General features: G+C 48.1%; 1 protein-coding gene across 3 annotated transcripts; it reads left to right on the forward strand.

Annotated features, from left to right (window-relative positions):
• Positions 1-9,036: 9,036 nt before the first annotated feature.
• On the forward strand, positions 9,037-14,468 carry LOC126056085 (uncharacterized). Of its 3 annotated transcripts, none has more exons than XM_049847649.2 (7): positions 9,037-9,254; positions 9,458-9,543; positions 10,256-10,756; positions 10,819-11,018; positions 13,363-13,520; positions 13,972-14,126; positions 14,196-14,468. In XM_049847649.2, the coding sequence occupies exons 1-7, from the start codon at positions 9,197-9,199 to the stop codon at positions 14,466-14,468; spliced, it is 1,431 nt and encodes a 476-aa protein (XP_049703606.1). In that variant the 5' UTR covers positions 9,037-9,196. The 3 variants fall into 3 exon arrangements, with proteins under 3 accessions (XP_049703606.1, XP_049703608.1, XP_049703607.1); XM_049847651.2 differs by having other exon boundaries at positions 14,232-14,468; XM_049847650.2 differs by having other exon boundaries at positions 9,041-9,254; positions 9,461-9,543.
• Positions 14,469-16,263: the final 1,795 nt, after the last annotated feature.

Below are 16,263 nucleotides of genomic sequence, written 5' to 3' on the forward strand. Positions count from 1 at the left end.
AACCTTCCATGCGCATTCCTCTGCGGCTGCGAACCAGTTGCCTTTCTCGAGGCCGCCGTTGCCGACGTCCTTTTGGGGGCTGGCAGGCCTTCCTCATCGGAGGACAAGCCTGCTGACCCAGCCTCCAGAGCAGGGTCGCGTGGGCGTTTCTCACGCGTCCTCCCGCCTCCACTTTTCTTTTTACCGCTGCCAGTAACATTATCGGCAACAGGGGCCTGGTCGCCTACCCCTGCGCGTCCATCGGTAACCAATTGAACACTCGCAGGCCCGGATACCTGCGAGCGCCGGGCGTCAGCCGGGTCGCATGACAAAACACATTCTATATCGGACATTTTCATATTACGATTTGGGTGATTACGCACATCACTTCCCCAAGGTGATGCGGCCGTTCTTTTCGGGAGGGTATTTGGTCCTCCCGAGGCCAACGGGTGCCCCTGGTGCAGGATATACCGCCCGCTGTTCGGTGAAACTAAAAGCTACTTAAATCTATTTTTTTTTTTTGTATTTTTTTTTTTTTTTTTTTTTTCCTAAATTACCTTATGTCTACCTTATACCTAACTTAACCTAAGCACCCCCTCGGGCACGACTGCCCCCATAGACAGCAAGTTGAGGAGCAACTTGCTGTCTACCTGGACTACGTGGCGTATCAACACGCCACGACGTCCCTAGACCGCGGATTGTAAGACGCCCGCGGCCTACACCTCCTCGCTCCTATGTGCACCCTGCAGCTGCAGAGCGTCTATAGGGAGCCCTCGGGAGCGACTCCTCCGCTCCTGCCGAAATTAGCCACGGACAACAATCTCCTCTATCCCACCCCCCGCGAAGAGATTATTGTCCGTGCCCAGGGTGCACTGGCCCGGTGACTGCTCTTCCCCAGGACGTATCCACAGGGACCAGCAGTTGCCGAGCACGGGGAGGTTTTCTGGCAGGCACCCCAACCTAACCTTTTTTTTTTTTCTCGGGGAAATCCTCATGGACTTCCTCCGCCTGGGAGAGGCGGAGGGTGTGCCGGACTCTTACCGGCTAAAACCCCCTGTGTCCTCCTCCTTACAGGGCGCGGGGCCGCGGGAATCCAAATTCTTCCGCAGCCCCGCACTGGTGCTGGCCCGCCTTGCGGGCCTCGCCTCGGGCACGGGGGGGTGAGGTGTTAAACTCCCCCGTGCAACGCCTCAGAGGCGCGCGTCGACACCCGCGCGCGCCTCCGCCTCGGGTCCGTTGAATAGGGGCGGGGACTTCCCAAGTCCTTCGCCCCTGGACCCGTTCATGGGGGCGGAAGAGGGCGTTGTCTGCCCTCCTCCGGCGCCCGGAGCGCCTGCTGCGGGCGGGATCGGCAGTTGAAATCTCCTCTCCCGTTCCGCAGCTTCCTTCTGCGACATCACGTCCTCGCAGAAGGACACCACTGCGTCCCACGACTCTGCGCTGCCGACCATCTTCCGTACCACGGCCGGCAGCGACAGATCGCCTCCTACTTCATTTGTGAGGACACGGCGCTGCTCCTCCCAAGCAACACACTGAACGAACGTGTGTTGCGCCGTGTCCTCCCCGCCATGGACGCAGTGGTGGCACCGAGCGTCCGGCTCCCTGCCTATGCGACACAGGTACTTGCCGAAGCAGCCGTGCCCCGACAGCACCTGCGTCACCCTGAACGACAGGGAGCCGTGCCTTCTCCCGAGCCAGTCGTCGAGCACTGGCCGGATCGCCTCGACGGTGGCGAGGCCGGCGGTAGCGCAGAAGCCTCTGCCGCCATTCCGCCACCAAGACCTGACGGAGCTCTGCTCGGCGCTGCGCTATCTGCCGCTGCACCGGCCTCGAGTCCCGTGCCCGCTCTTCCTCGCGCCACCGATACAGCGACGCGAGTACTTTAGCCTCTAGGTCCCAGGGCGGGGATCCGGCCAGGACGCAAGCCGCCTCGTAGGAAATCGTGCGATACCCGCGGACGACTCTGACGGCCATCGCCCTCTGCGGTCTGCGCAGAATGGCTAGAGTGCTGGCCGCCAGGTCCATCGCCCACACAGGGGCCCCATATAGGGCCATGGACCGCACGATTCCCACGTACAACCGCCTACAGGCGGCGCTCGGGCCCCCCATGTTAGGAAGCAACGTTGACAGCGCGCCCGCTGCACCCATCAGCTTGGGCACCAGCCGCCGGAAGTGGGGGCCGAATTCCCATCGGCTGTCGAGCACCAATCCCAGATACTTCATGGTGGACTCGACAGCTATCCGGGCTCCACCGACCACGATGTGTGATCCCGACGGCGGAACCTAACCTAACCTAACCTAACCTAACCCGACATAGTGAAACCTAACCAAGTGAAACCTAGCTTTGAGCAACCCAACATATCTCTGGAAAAACAATAATTAAAAAAAAAATACTTAGCTTAGCTTAAGCAGTATTTTATTTGTTTAATACTTATTTGTTATACAAGAGTGCAAAGTTGCTTTTTAACCGCGGGCTCAATTTTGATGACCGAGCAAGCGAATAATTAGAATCCTGAGCGATAGCGAGGGAATCAAAAGAGCACAAGGTGAAAAATCTTTGCACTCGAGTGCAACACGTAACTTTTCATCCCACCTCATCGAGGAAAGGATCATGCCCATATTAGTATGGTGTCAAAAGTCAGCAACGCCATGCAATGCCCAAATTCCAGTTCTATGTCATACGATAGCTTTACAGCCATATTTGTAAAATATCTCGATTTAATATTATATAAAGCACCGATTCAAAAGATATTGGACATTAAACATGATAAATTCCCACTGGTTTTTTATACATTTTATCGTTTATAGACAGCATTGCTATTAGTTTTTCACTAGGAACTTCATGATCATCATGAATTCATGACTTAATTGTATGTTATTAAATAAACATGTCAGTTATTTGAATATATTGTATACAGTAAATGAATATATACATGGGCCAAAGGACGAGATTACAGACCGTAATAAATAAAGCATGATTGAAACGATGTCATGTACTGCAATATCAACAAGAATGTCTTATTATTTTTATTTTTTAACCGGTGCTTTTTAAGACTTCAAATTATCATCATAATTCTAGTTTTTATTTAATAGGGCTATCTTGTAATATACTTTAACTGGGCGTTACTGGGGCACAGATGGGCATGGTCCTTTCTAAACTCAAAAAAACAAAATGGCGCGCACGTCTGTGTATCAAATTAAAAAGAAGTAGATATTAAAGTTCATTTATTTGAAAACTCAGTTTAAAAATGAAACGAGGTTAAAAATCTATGTAAAAACAATAATAAAAATTACTAAGTTAATTGAATAATTATTTTAAGCAGTATTTTATTTATTTAATATGTATTTGTTTGAAAAGTCTTATCAAGATTGTCTAAAATGAGGGTTTTTGAAATTTTTTCTGCCACCGGGTGGCGCCACGTATGCGTCTGGTCCAAACAGCTGTCAAATAGTATGGAATTGTAGGTGCCGAACTTATTGTTTATTGAAATTCTGTTATATTGGAAGTGTTATTGATTTTATTATGGACTACGGTCAGAATAAGGTTTCCGAACTAAAAATTGAGCTAAGAGAGAGGGTGCAAAATTCACTGGTACTAAGGAAAAGCTTGTTGAAATTTTTTTTAACACAATATGATTTAGTTTTTTTTATTTACTCAACAGCAATAGTAAAACAATAATGCAGTGCTTTAATTATAAAATAAAAAAAACACTAAAATCGTTCACTATTCATAGTAAAGATAAGCACTTTGACAGTTATTTGGACCTGACGACTCGGTGCTGCCACCTCGTGGACGCCATTTTACGAAACCCTCATTGAAACACGAGCGTAGCGAGTGTTTCAATAATTAGAATCCTGAGCGATAGCGAGGGAATCAAAAGAGCTCAAGGTGAAAAATCTTTGCACTCGAGTGCAACACGTAACTTTTCATCCCACCTCATCGAGGAAATTACTAAAATAAAAAAAAAACAAAATGGCGCGCATATATGAGTATCAAATTAAAAAGCAGTACCTATTAAAGTTCATTTATTTGAAAACTCAGTTTAAAAATGAAACGAGGCTACAAATCTATGTAAAAACACTAATAAAAATGACTTAATTAATTGAATAATTATTTTAAGCAGTATTTTATTTGTTTAATAGGTATGTATTTGTTTGAAAAGTCTTATCAAGATTGTCACAAATAGAGTATTGCACACGATGTTCTAAATTCAAATCACTTTGCCGCTCTAGAGGATAAAAACGACTTTTGCGCTCAGATATCAAAGGGTAAAACTACTCTTTCCGAGATGGTGGGATGAAGACTCATTTTCTTTCTTTCTTTCTGCGAGCTATCATATTCGCTCTTACTGCCAGCGCCCTCCGTTCCCTTTCGATGTCATCATTGTCCCTGAGGTCAGGGGTCAGCACATGTCCCAAGTATTTTTTAAAGACCATTCGCAAGGCTGTGCCGTTTAGCACTATGTTGTTGGGAAACACTTCACATGTACCGTTTCTCCTTGCCTCAAAGACCATGATCTCGCTTTTAAGTGAATTATATTTTAATCCGTGCTGCTTGGCATACGCTTCACAGATTGCAAGCAGTCTCTTAACACCACATACCGATGCACTCAGTAACACCATGTCATCAGCATAACTTATGTTGTTAACATTAACCCCACTTAATATTAATGGGTACTTCTTTTTAATTTGATACCTAGATACTCATATGTGCGCGCCATTTTGTTTTTTTGCATTTAGTAATTTCCTCGATGAAATGGGATGAAATTATTATTTTTTATTGTTTTGAAGTCGATTTTAAACCTCATTACATTTTTAATCTCCGTTTTTGCATAAATAAATTTTAATAGGTACACCTTTTTAATTTGCCATGTGTGACGTGCGTGCCATTTGCCATTTTCTTTTTATTGAGTTTAGAAATTTCCTCGATGAGGTGGGATGAAAAGTTACGTGCTGCACTCGAGTGCAAAGATTTTTCACCTTGTGCTCTTTTGATTCCCTCGCTATCGCTCAGGATTCTAATTAGGTATTGAAACACTCGCTACGCCGTGCAGCCCGGCGGGCTGCCTCGCGGGCTGCGCGGCGTGCAGCCCGTCGCGGGCAGGCGGACATTCAAGCTGTTCACACGCGCGCCGTCGTGTCAGTCAGTGCAAGAATGGCGAGCAGCGAGGATGTCGGCGTTGTTGCTGCCATATCCTTTGGCTTAACTTATTTTTATTGGAAAAACAAACAAAATGATGAACGACGTTGACCATTTCGCAATGTTGTAATCTCCGATCGTAGCGACTTTCTTAGAACATTGAATGAAGATCCACTCGTCCCGAAAGCGCAGGAGAGACTGACTGCCCACGCGCGTGTAAACATTCGCCGGGCGCCCGCACATTCATCCTTTGAACTTTCCCAAAAAACCGACACTCGCCCGATTCGCGGCGTTCACGTTCACGGGCGCGTTCACGGGCTCGAGCGTACCGATTTCTCATTTATTCTTACTTTTTGAGTCCTCAATCTAACAAAAAGTTGAAGTACCGAAGCAACAAAAACAACTGGCTCTCGTTTCGGTCATGGTTTATTTTTCATCATCATCAGCCTATCGCAGTCCACTGCTGGACATAGGCCTCTCCAAGTGCACGCCACTGAGATCGATTTTCGGCTACTCGCATCCAGCTCCTGCCAGCCGTCTTGCGCAAGTCATCACTCCACCGTGCCTGAGGACGTCCTACACTACGCTTGCCGAGTCGTGGTCTCCACTCTAGAACTCGTTTACCCCAACGGTTATCGGTTCTTCGGCTAATATGGCCAGCCCACTGCCACTTCAGCTTGCTGATTCGGTGGGCTATGTCGATGACCTTGGTTCTCTGACGGATTACCTCATTTCTGATGCGATCCCTCAGAGAAATGCCAAGCATAGCCCTTTCCATAGCCCGCTGAGCGACTTTAAACTTGTGGACCAGCCGTACCGTCAGTGTCCACGTTTCGGCTCCGTAAGTCATGACAGGTAGGACGCACTGATTGAAGACTTTCGTCTTTAGGCACTGTGGGATCGACGATGTTAGGACTCGACGTAGCTTCCCAAATGCAGCCCAACCCAACTGAATTCTCCTATTCACCTCGTACTCAAAGTTGTTTCTACCTAACTGCAATGTCTGCCCGAGGTATACATATTTCCGAACAACTTCAAGAACGGCGCCGTGTATCGCAATCGGTTCCGGTAGAACATGTTCATTGAACATGACCTTGGTTTTGTCCAAGTTCATCCGTAGGCCGATGCGTAGAGAAGATTCAGCCAGGTCGTTCAGCATTTGTTGTAGGTCCTGCAGCGTTTCTGCCATGATGACGATATCGTCAGCAAATCGCAAGTGAGAGATGTGTTCGCCATTGATGTTGATGCCACGTCCTTTCCAGTTCAGCGTCTTGAACATATCCTCCATTGCATTAGTGAACAGTTTCGGGGAAATAACATCCCCTTGTCTCACTCCTCGATGCAACGGTATGGGCCTAGTTTGCTGATTTTGTACTTGGACGGACATTGTAGCGGCTTCGTAGAGACATCTCATCACTTGGATGTATCGCCAATCTACTTGACAACGCTGCAGGGACTCCAGAACAGACCAGATTTCAACCGAGTCAAAGGCCTTCTCATAGTCCACAAATGCTAGACACAGGGGCTGATTATACTCTTCGGTCTTCTGTATAATCTGCCGCACTGTGTGGATGTGGTCTATGGTGCCGTATCCGCTCCGAAACCCAGCCTGCTCCGGTGGTTGGAATTCGTCGAGTCTTCGCGCAAGTCGGTTCGTGATCACTCTTGAGAACAGCTTATAGACGTGGCTTAGGAGGGAAATGGGTCGATAGTTCTTCAACTGGGTTTTGTCTCCCTTTTTGAAGAACAGGACGACAACACTCCTACTCCACGCCTCTGGAGTTCTCCCTTCAAACAGGACGGCATTAAAAAGCTTCTGGAGCTCCCCCAGTTCGGGCTTACCTCCTGCTTTTAAAAGCTCTGTTGTAATGCCATCCTCGCCAGGGGCTTTTCCATTTTTGAACTGTCTCAGAGCGATCTCGATTTCGCCACTGCTGACTTCTGGCAGGTCTTCGGTGAAATGGCGTGTTAATGTGGCTCTAGAATCCTCATTTCCGGGATCAGGTTGAGATGCATGCGATGCGTATAACCGGCCATAGAAATTTTCCACTTCCGAAAGGACTGCCGGCACCGAAGAAACGACTTCTCCACTTGTTGTGGTCAGCTTCGTCAAGTGGCTTCTTCCAAGAGATTGTACGAACACCTTTGACCCCCGATTCAGCTCAATTGCTCTTTCAATGTCAAGAGTATTGGAGCACCGGAGGTCGCGTCGTACGTGCTTGTTTAGAGCCCGCTTAGCTGACGAAGTGACAGGTGGGTTTTCACGTCGTCTCTTCATAAGCCCTAATGTCTCTTCCGAAAGCTTTGATTTCTTGCCCTTACGCTGCATGTTACAGAATCTCGAACCTTCCTCCTGAGGATCCGAACCACATTTTCGTGGTTCTGGTTAACGTCTGTTGTGGTTTCCACGGCGGCAAATCGGTTCTCCAAATTTGACTGGAGCGTTTCAGATCCTGTCATGGTTTGGAGCAGTGTTGGTCGGAGCCTGGCCTTCATCAGACGGAAACGTTCAGCCTTGAAGTTGATATTCAGAGAGCCTCGGACAAGTCGGTGATCGCTACCGGTATTAAACCTATTGATCACGGAGACGTCTCTGAAGATGTGCTTCTTGTTCGTCATGATGAAGTCAATCTCATTTTTAGTCATAGTGTCGGGGCTTTGCCACGTCCACTTCCTTTGGGGCTGCTTTTGAAAAAGAGTTCATCAAAAGAGCCCCTCACGTTCGAGGAAGTTGACGAGCATTTGCCCCTATGATTCCTGCTTCCAAATCCATGGGATCCTACTGCCGATTCGCCGCAAATCTGTACTCCCACTTTAGCGTTAAAGTCCCCCATGACAACGGTGTAATGGGTCTTTGTAGTGAAGTGGAGGGCCCTTGATATATCATCAAACATATCCTCCACTTCATCGTCTGAATGTGTCGAGGTCGGTGCGTACACTTGCACTACCTTGAGGCTATACCTGTCGGTGAGCTTTAAGATAAGGTACGCTACCCTGTTCGACACACTAGACACCTCCACAACGTTATCAGCTAGGGACTTATTAACCAGAAACCCAACGCCACCTTGGGATTGTTGGTCTCCTCTCGGAAGTACATTAGGTGACCTGATTCGAGGGTTATGGTGTCCTCCCCCTCTCTTCGAACTTCACATAACCCTAATATGTGCCACCTAATCTTCCCAAGTTCCACCTCGAGTTGCGCCAGATGCGAGTCAAGCCGTAGCGTGCGGCCGTTGTACGTCGCCAGAGTCAGTTTTGTTTGGTGGCCTCCCGTAACCCGGAGATTCTTCGCACCCCCTGCCCCGCCGTAACCACGGTCGCCACCATGACCGGGAATAGCGGGACTGCCGGGAACTAGGGGCCGTGGCTTTTTTGTGCTGCTCATAGAGGTATTTAGCCTACTGCTATCACGCTGGCCAGACGGGTTGATAGAGGGTTTTTTCCGAGTTTTCCTTCTCTTGCACTGGTGTTTGGTGCATTTTATACTCCATTAGTCGACTTTTACGACACCCACTGGAAGAAGGGGTAGCGACATATGTATTCTTAAGCCGTCGCTGCACGGTTTATTTTTACTTGTGCTTAATTAATTCTGAGTTTAATTTGAGAGTCCTCAACCCAACATTAAAAAAAAACACTTTACGGTGTTTTTTCAATAAGCTGTTTAGGTAGGTGCTTGTATGTCCCAAAACTCAAAAAACTTCGAGGTCGAGGTGGTGGCAGGTGCCGCCTGTCAATCATCCTCAGCTAGAGTAACTGCTCCAGTACTTCTACCACTTTGTCCGTCGGAAACATCGGCTATAGTCCTCCCTATTATTATTATCATTTTTAAACTTCACGGTATTATGAGTTTTATAACAAGTTAAGTGACAATCACAGAGTCATAGATCCTGCTTGGTCTGCTGTCAAGGTTTAAAAATGCAGCGTATTGTTAAACTCCTTTCAGGACAGATGTTATTGAAAGTGTCAAAATTGAGATTGCCGTTGGCATTAGTACTGTTTTAGATATTTTGTGATGCTGGCTCATGAGCTCACAGTGTGAAGTGGTTTAGTTACAACGCGGTGCAGACAGACGATGTCATGAGGAGCGCGTTGCTGGCGGCTCTGCTGGTGTCGGCCGCAGCACTCGCCGCGCGCGGTCGGTGTTCAGTCAGCTCCCTCACGCCTGCTCACTGCTACTATCATCATATTCCATTATATCACATGAAAATTTCATGAAAAGTTCATAACGGATTGTAATGAATTATGTGAAATTTTCCTTATTGTGAAACCAGTTTTGTAATATAAAGATCTATGGTTTGTAAACTAGAGCACTACAATATAACAAATATTTGTTGGTAGCAGAGAGCAATACGGTGAAGGCGCCATCCTCAGGGGATGATCGCGAGCCCGACCAGGAAGATGAGAGTGACTCCGCACCCTTCATGGTAACTCGTTAAACTAACATATTAACTTACTACTATTATCTGTTCTACTGATCCACTAGCGAAACTGATGGTAATGCATAATGCTCACGTCTCTATTGTTTTTCTACAACTGCGTCCAGAGACCTCTGCCCAATTGATCTGAATTCAGTGATTCTAACTGGTTTAAACTGGCCTAAATAATTTAGTAAAAAGTTGAAGTTTATTAAGTAGGCCCTAGACAGTTTGTTTCATAATATGTAGAAGTATAAGTACTTTGGTGTATGGGTACTTTGATCTGAGGAGTACTTAAACAGATAATTTAAAAACCCTGGATGCCTCGTGTTGAAAATCTGTACAAATAGGTGTCATAAAAAGCTGAATAGTTTGTTTGCCCGGGTAACTGGGTTGAGGAGGTCGCTCCTTGTAAAACACTGGTACTCAGCTACATCCGGTTAGACTGGAAGCCGACGCCAACATAGTTGGGCAAAAGGCTCGGAGGATGATGATTGTCATAAATAAAAAAGCCACTATAAACAGTCGTAGGTATAGCAAAATGGGTGAAAAAAGGTTTAAATATTCGTTTTTTGGGATGTTCATTGTTTAAGTCAGTGTAAGCTGGGAAACCAACATCCCTTCCCCAGTTGGCAACCTCACCTGCTTGTAGTGCACCCAGCTTATACTTGTACATACGTAGGTAGGTTCTTATTGAAAGTGACCTGCTCCTTACTTATAGATCGTAGTGGAGCATACAAACGGACGGCGCTGCGGTGGGTCGCTGGTGTCGCTGCGCACGGCGCTGACGTCGGCGTGGTGCGCGCGCGGCGGGCCGGGCGCGGGGCCGGGCGCCGCGGCGGTGGGCGAGCCGCACGAGCTGTGGGCGCTGGCGCCGGGCGCGGGTGCAGCGCGGCGCGTGGCGCGGCTGGCGCTGGCCGCGGGCGCCGACGCCGCGCGCGCCGACGACCCCTGGAGCGGCGCCGCCATGGACCTGGCCGTGCTGGAGTTGGAAGCGCCGTTCGGCGGCGGCGCGCGCTCGCGGCCCATCCTGATGGCCACGCAACCGGCCGAGTGCGCGGCGCGCGCCACGTGCCACGTGGTGCGGGCGCTGGGCCGCACGCCGCGCCTGCGCATCGTGGACGCCACGCTGGTGCCGGGCGAGGCGTGCGCCGAGCGCGCGCGCGGCTGGCCCGGGCTGCGGGACTCGGCGCTGTGCCTCGTGGGCCCGACGCTATGCTCGGTGGGTGTGGGCGGCGGCGCTGCCGGCGGTGGCGGCGCGTGCTGACGCCTGTCTGTCCGCAGAGCGACTGGGGCGCGGGCGTGGTGTGCGAGGGCAAGCTGTGCGGCGTGCTGAGCCGGTCGGCGCGCGGGGCGCAGGCCGGCGGCGAGGCGGGCGACGCGGAGCAGCGCGGTGACACATGCGGCGACACGCACGTGGCACAGAGCGTGGCGCGCTGGCGCAAGTTCCTTCATTGCGCACACACTCTACGCGCGTGTGGACTGTGAGTTTGATTGAATCAAGTCTTACATACTTAGGTAGGCAATTATATTAGAGAAGAAGACTACCTTCTGTCAGTGAATTCGTTCGCGGATCTTGTTCCTTATGCCAGCGACAAAACCTGTTACGGGGTCGGCAAAACCTGTTTAAAAAATCGGATGTCGAATTCTAAAACAACGGGACGCGCGAGATGAAACGTTCGAAACGTTCCAGTTTTTTAAGTCAACAGTAAATGCTCATCAGTCGAAACATAGCGTTGAGAACTTAAGCTCAATTCTGTATCAGGGAACGTCTCCGACAATGGCTCATCATATCCTCCACTGGAGAGGTTCTATAGAGACCTGGATGTACTGAGATGCGTAAATAAGCTGAGGAGAATATAATCTATACTTCTATGTTTGAAAACTTTGTTTGTTTGTTTGGTTGTATTGTAATGGATAAACTCAAAAACTACTGGACCGATTTTAAATGTTCTTTCACCATTAGAAAGCTATATTATCTGCGAGTAACATAGGCTATACGCAGGGCATCTGAGGCGGATGACGCGGAGAAGCGACCCCGCGGGGCTATATATCCGAGTGCTCCAGGGAGAGTACCTATACTGTCCCCCATCTCCGGCTTGCCGGAGTGAAGCATGACGGGGGATAGGTCTCCCGCCTCTTGGCTTGCCTTCATCGGCCGGTCAGAGTGGAGTCGCTAGAGCAAGGTTAGTCCTGCTCAGAGGGTAGGTGCCTCGTGGTAAGTGGCGAGTGGGCCGGTGATGCTGGACCCACAGGGAGCGCGTGATCTGCGTTCAAAGTCCGCCGAAGTATCCTCACCCTTCTCAGCCGCTCATGCCCTGTTGCCCTCTTGTTGCTTTTCAGTGACTGATTTCCGGGGGCCCAGTAAGTGAGTTGGCGAGTCTCCACCTGCCATTTTAACATGTATTTAATACATCGTCATCGGCAGGTGCCATAGTTCCCATAGTTTCCCCATTCCTAGTCCATTAGCATCCCATCACAATAGCCCAAGTAGTTTTCATCCATAGTTAGCAATAGTTTAGCACAGAAGCGGGGATTGTCCTTGGGTACATTTCTATAGTGTATACAGGGATAATCGTCGGTTTTGTGTCACCATTTCATTAAAGTTGTCTCAAAAAGGCTTCACCGTGTTGGCTTCGGCCCCACGTTCGCCTCCCAAAAATCCGGGACTCTATAGTCCCGAGGTCTGGAAGAGACATACAGATAATAATAACTCTTTATTGAAACCACAATATGACACAATACACCGAAGCTCTGTCCCCTGAACTAGGTGGTTAGCCTGTATCTCAGGAGACAGTTCCTTCCCCAATTACAGAAAACTTAAATAATTATGTTCTACTACAATTGAGAGCAATGAACATTGATTAAAAATTATAATAATGAAATATAAAAATATAAAATAAAATAACAATAGGTATTTTGAAAATAATAATTAATAATGCTTTTCTTTACTAAATTAAAAGTTTATCCCGGTGCGGGCAGTAGCTTCCACGGGACGCGGGTGAAACCGCGGGAAAACGGCTAGTATTATATATAAAGATAGCCAAGGACCAGGCGATGGCCACATCTGCGCCACGATATCCATCAGCTCTTTAGCAATGCTAGCTACACCTGTGTAGCTTCTAAATACTGATGAGTTTCTTGCATCTTCTGTTGTCTAACTTCAGAACTAAATCCTTTTAACGTGTTGTATCGTCAATTATGCACATGAAGATACTAACTTATTCAATTTTTTATCTGATTCCTGCCAACAATTTTGAGATGCCCTCGATTTCTCTACGAGCTTTTGGACCACATCATCTGCCTAGCCTTTTCGCAACTATGTTGGGTGGTCGGGTCCTTCCCTAATCGGATGCAGCTGAGTTGGTCGCAATGTTTTTTGACTGCTTATCTGACCTCAACCTCCTTTTATGACTACATGCGTCACATGAAAGACAGCATCATCTTGCCAAAAATAAAACAATCTGAGTTGCTAGCTACTCAATCGCTCAATTAAAAAATTCTCTTACCTAAAGCAGCTCGTCCTTGGTAGATAAGTATAAGCCTCCTACTGCTATGCCACCGAACGATGCCTACCTAAATAACCTAAATTGTTCAATGTTAGGTAGGTAATTGAAGTAGGCTTCTTGAAGTAACTTCTTTAAGCTGTACCTTATAAGGTCCATATTGTTTCTAAACTATAATGTACCACCTGTATAACATATGGAATGCTTATAAAATATTGAGTATTAAAAAGTAGATAGGTTCTTACTGGAAGTAGGTTTGCAGTGACAAAGACATTTTGCGATGAGCAACATAGAGTAGGGTGGTCGTGCGTTTGGTGTGCAGCGGCGGCGACTGCGCGCAGCTGTGCAGCGAGCGGCGCCTGCTGGACACGGAGGACGCGGCGGCCACGCACGACACCACCACCGAGCCCGCCGACACCAGCGCCGACACGGACGCCCTGCTGCCGCGCACCGCCACCTTGCCTGCTCTCCTCCCATCCAGTAAGCACACGTCTACCAACTAACTTCCTTAACCTAAATGTATACCCTCATTTGTTACCGTAAACTTGGATGCATTTATCCGCGACGCAAGAATCGTAGTCAAGGAGGCCGTGCAATGAGAGGCCTCGGTGCGCAAAGATTCGACCGCGCCGGGCGTTGCTTGACCGATTGATTAGGGCGCGTGGCCATCGGCCATCGGGCTTTGTACTATGCCATCGGGCTCCTCTTCTCAGTCAGCAAACATACATAGGAAATCTAATCTATGAGTGTTCATTATTTATCAACGATTTTCAACCTTAAGGTTTCACATCAATGGTGAGAGCCCCACCATCTTCGATTTTATTATTTTAATTATTATATTATTTTGTTTAATACTTGCTGCACGGTTTCTATCTAAATTTGTGTATCGAGCAAAATAACCAATATCTGGCCACTTCGTTTGGCGTGACAGCGTCGCGGCCGGTGCGGCCGACGAGCGTGGCCGCCCCGACGCGCAGCACGCTGCGCCGCAGCTCCGTGGCCGGCATGCAACTAGCGCCGGGCTCGTCTCCACCGCCGTCGCCGCGGCCCGCGTTCGAGTTCGAGCCCAACCGGCCTGACTTCAAGGTAAAGCGATGCGTCCGCCGCGAGACGCCCCGTCTCGGGCGCCGCAGTGCCGCGACCGGGTGTTTCTAGGGCAAACCAGCGCGAACCTCACGCGTGTACTTGAAGGCGGGCGAGTACGGCGACAACGGCGCGGAGTACGGCGGCGAGGAGGCGGCGCTGCCGCCGGGCTCCAGCACGCCGAGCAGCGTGGCCACGCACCTCAGCTCGGCCGTGTCACCCGACGCACGCTCCGCCAACATGCTGGCGCGCGTGTCGCCCGCGGTCGCGCGCCGCTCGCGCGCCTCCTCTCTGTCTGCTAACCTTCTTTATGTTATTGTGGCGATTACAAACTTTACTATTTGACTCTGACTTGTTTTGTTTATTTACCTACCATCACCGGCCTAATCTCTGCCACAGTTTAAATATCGTGTCTCTGCCGTGTCAATTTTACCACTTGCGAGATAATTCGTAGGTATTTATACCTACTAAAGTCAAAGTCAAAAACGTTTATTGAACATAGGCTAGTTTTTAGCACTTTTTCACGTCATCATCCTCCGAGCCTTTTTCCCAATCATGTTGGGGTCGGCTTCCAGTCTAACCGGATTCAGCTGAGTACCAGTGCTTTACAAGAAGCGACTGTCTATCTGACCTCCTCAACCCAGTTACCCGGGCAACCCGATACCCCTTGGTTAGACTGGTGTCAGACTTACTGGCTTCTGACTACCCGTAACGACCGCCAAGGATGTTCAATGACAGCCGGGACCTACAGTTTAACGTGCCATCCGAAACACAGCCAATGGTGTCTAAGATATACTTAGAAAGTACATACAAACTTAGACGTGCACTTTATGCAATCGATAGTTGGATGCGGTTAATTTATGTTTATTTCTAGTGTTGAAATTGTGAACGTAACGTCACTCTTTTTACTAAATAACTCTATGTTTTGCCTTACATATATTATATTGGCATAAATATATTGAGACGCCACAGTCAGAACACCAATATCCTTAAACCTTTCCCTTAGGGAGACTCTAGTACTTAGTCGGTATATAGCACGGACAGCGCGCTTCTGTAACACGAAGACATTTTCTATGTCGGCAGCATTGCCCCACATAAGAATTCCGTAGGACATAACACAGTGGAAATAACTGAAGTACACTAAACGCGCCGTGGCTACATCGGTGAGAGCTTTTACCTTTCTGACAGCGTACGCAGCAGAGCTTAGTCTATTCGTGAGGCCAGTTATATGCTCACCCCGTTGAATTTTGGAGTCTACAGTTATTCCTAGAAAAGTGGTAGCTTGGACCGTTTCAATTTCCTCATTGTTTAAAACTACACTGGGGCCGAGATTTTTCACGTTCGGCAAAGCAAATTTAATACATTTGGTTTTCTTCGCATTCAAAACCAAATTATTGGCTGTGAACCAGTGTACCAGTGAACGGGTAGATTGGAAGATTTGACACCATCAACGTCAACACATTGCATTCTGCCGCTTAAATATGAGCTAATAACACTAAGTGCGCTATCTCTAATACCATAGTACTTAGCTTCTGGGTAAGCGTTTCATGTTGGACGCAGTCAAACGCCTTAGAAAGATCCGCGGTATAAATGTGCTTCAGTAGAGCAACTCCGGCATCCGTTGTTGAGCGACCCTTAGTGAAACCATATTGTTCCGCATGTAAAATATTATGTAAATTGAAATGGCGCAGTAGCTGATTTAAAATGACTTTTTCATAAATTTTGCTTAACGCGGGTAAAATTGAAATCGGCCTAAAGTTGCCTAGGTCATTCTTGCTCGCTGACTTAAAGAGTGGTATAACCTTACTGTATTTCATGAGTTCGGGAAAGGTACCTGAGTCAATACACTCATTAAACATACTGGCGAAATAGGGTGCAATATCGTCAATAATACAGTCTATAACTTTTACAGAGATACCCCACAAGTCACCTGTCTTTTTTGAATTAAATGACTTGAAGGTTCTAACTATGTCATGAGGTGTAATATAACTAAAAGTAAATGTGGCTTCACATTGGCTAACACTACTTCGTAAAAGTGTTTCGGCGTTGGTGGTAGAGGAGTCTAAGTCGCTAGTGGTCTTTATTGGAATAATAGAAAAGAAGGTATTAAATTCTCTAGCTACATCCGAATACTACCTAC

Source organism: Helicoverpa armigera, chromosome 7, assembly GCF_030705265.1.
Source record: "Helicoverpa armigera isolate CAAS_96S chromosome 7, ASM3070526v1, whole genome shotgun sequence".
NCBI lineage: Eukaryota > Metazoa > Arthropoda > Insecta > Lepidoptera > Noctuidae > Helicoverpa > Helicoverpa armigera.

Coding starts and splice junctions, on each gene's coding strand:
- LOC126056085 (XM_049847649.2), top strand. CDS start 9,197: ATGAGGAGCGCGTTGCTGGCGGCTCTGCTGGTGTCGGCCGCAGCACTC. Junction 9,544..10,255: donor GTGACTCCGCACCCTTCATG/GTAACTCGTTAA, acceptor CCTTACTTATAG/ATCGTAGTGGAGCATACAAA. Junction 13,521..13,971: donor GCCTGCTCTCCTCCCATCCA/GTAAGCACACGT, acceptor TTGGCGTGACAG/CGTCGCGGCCGGTGCGGCCG.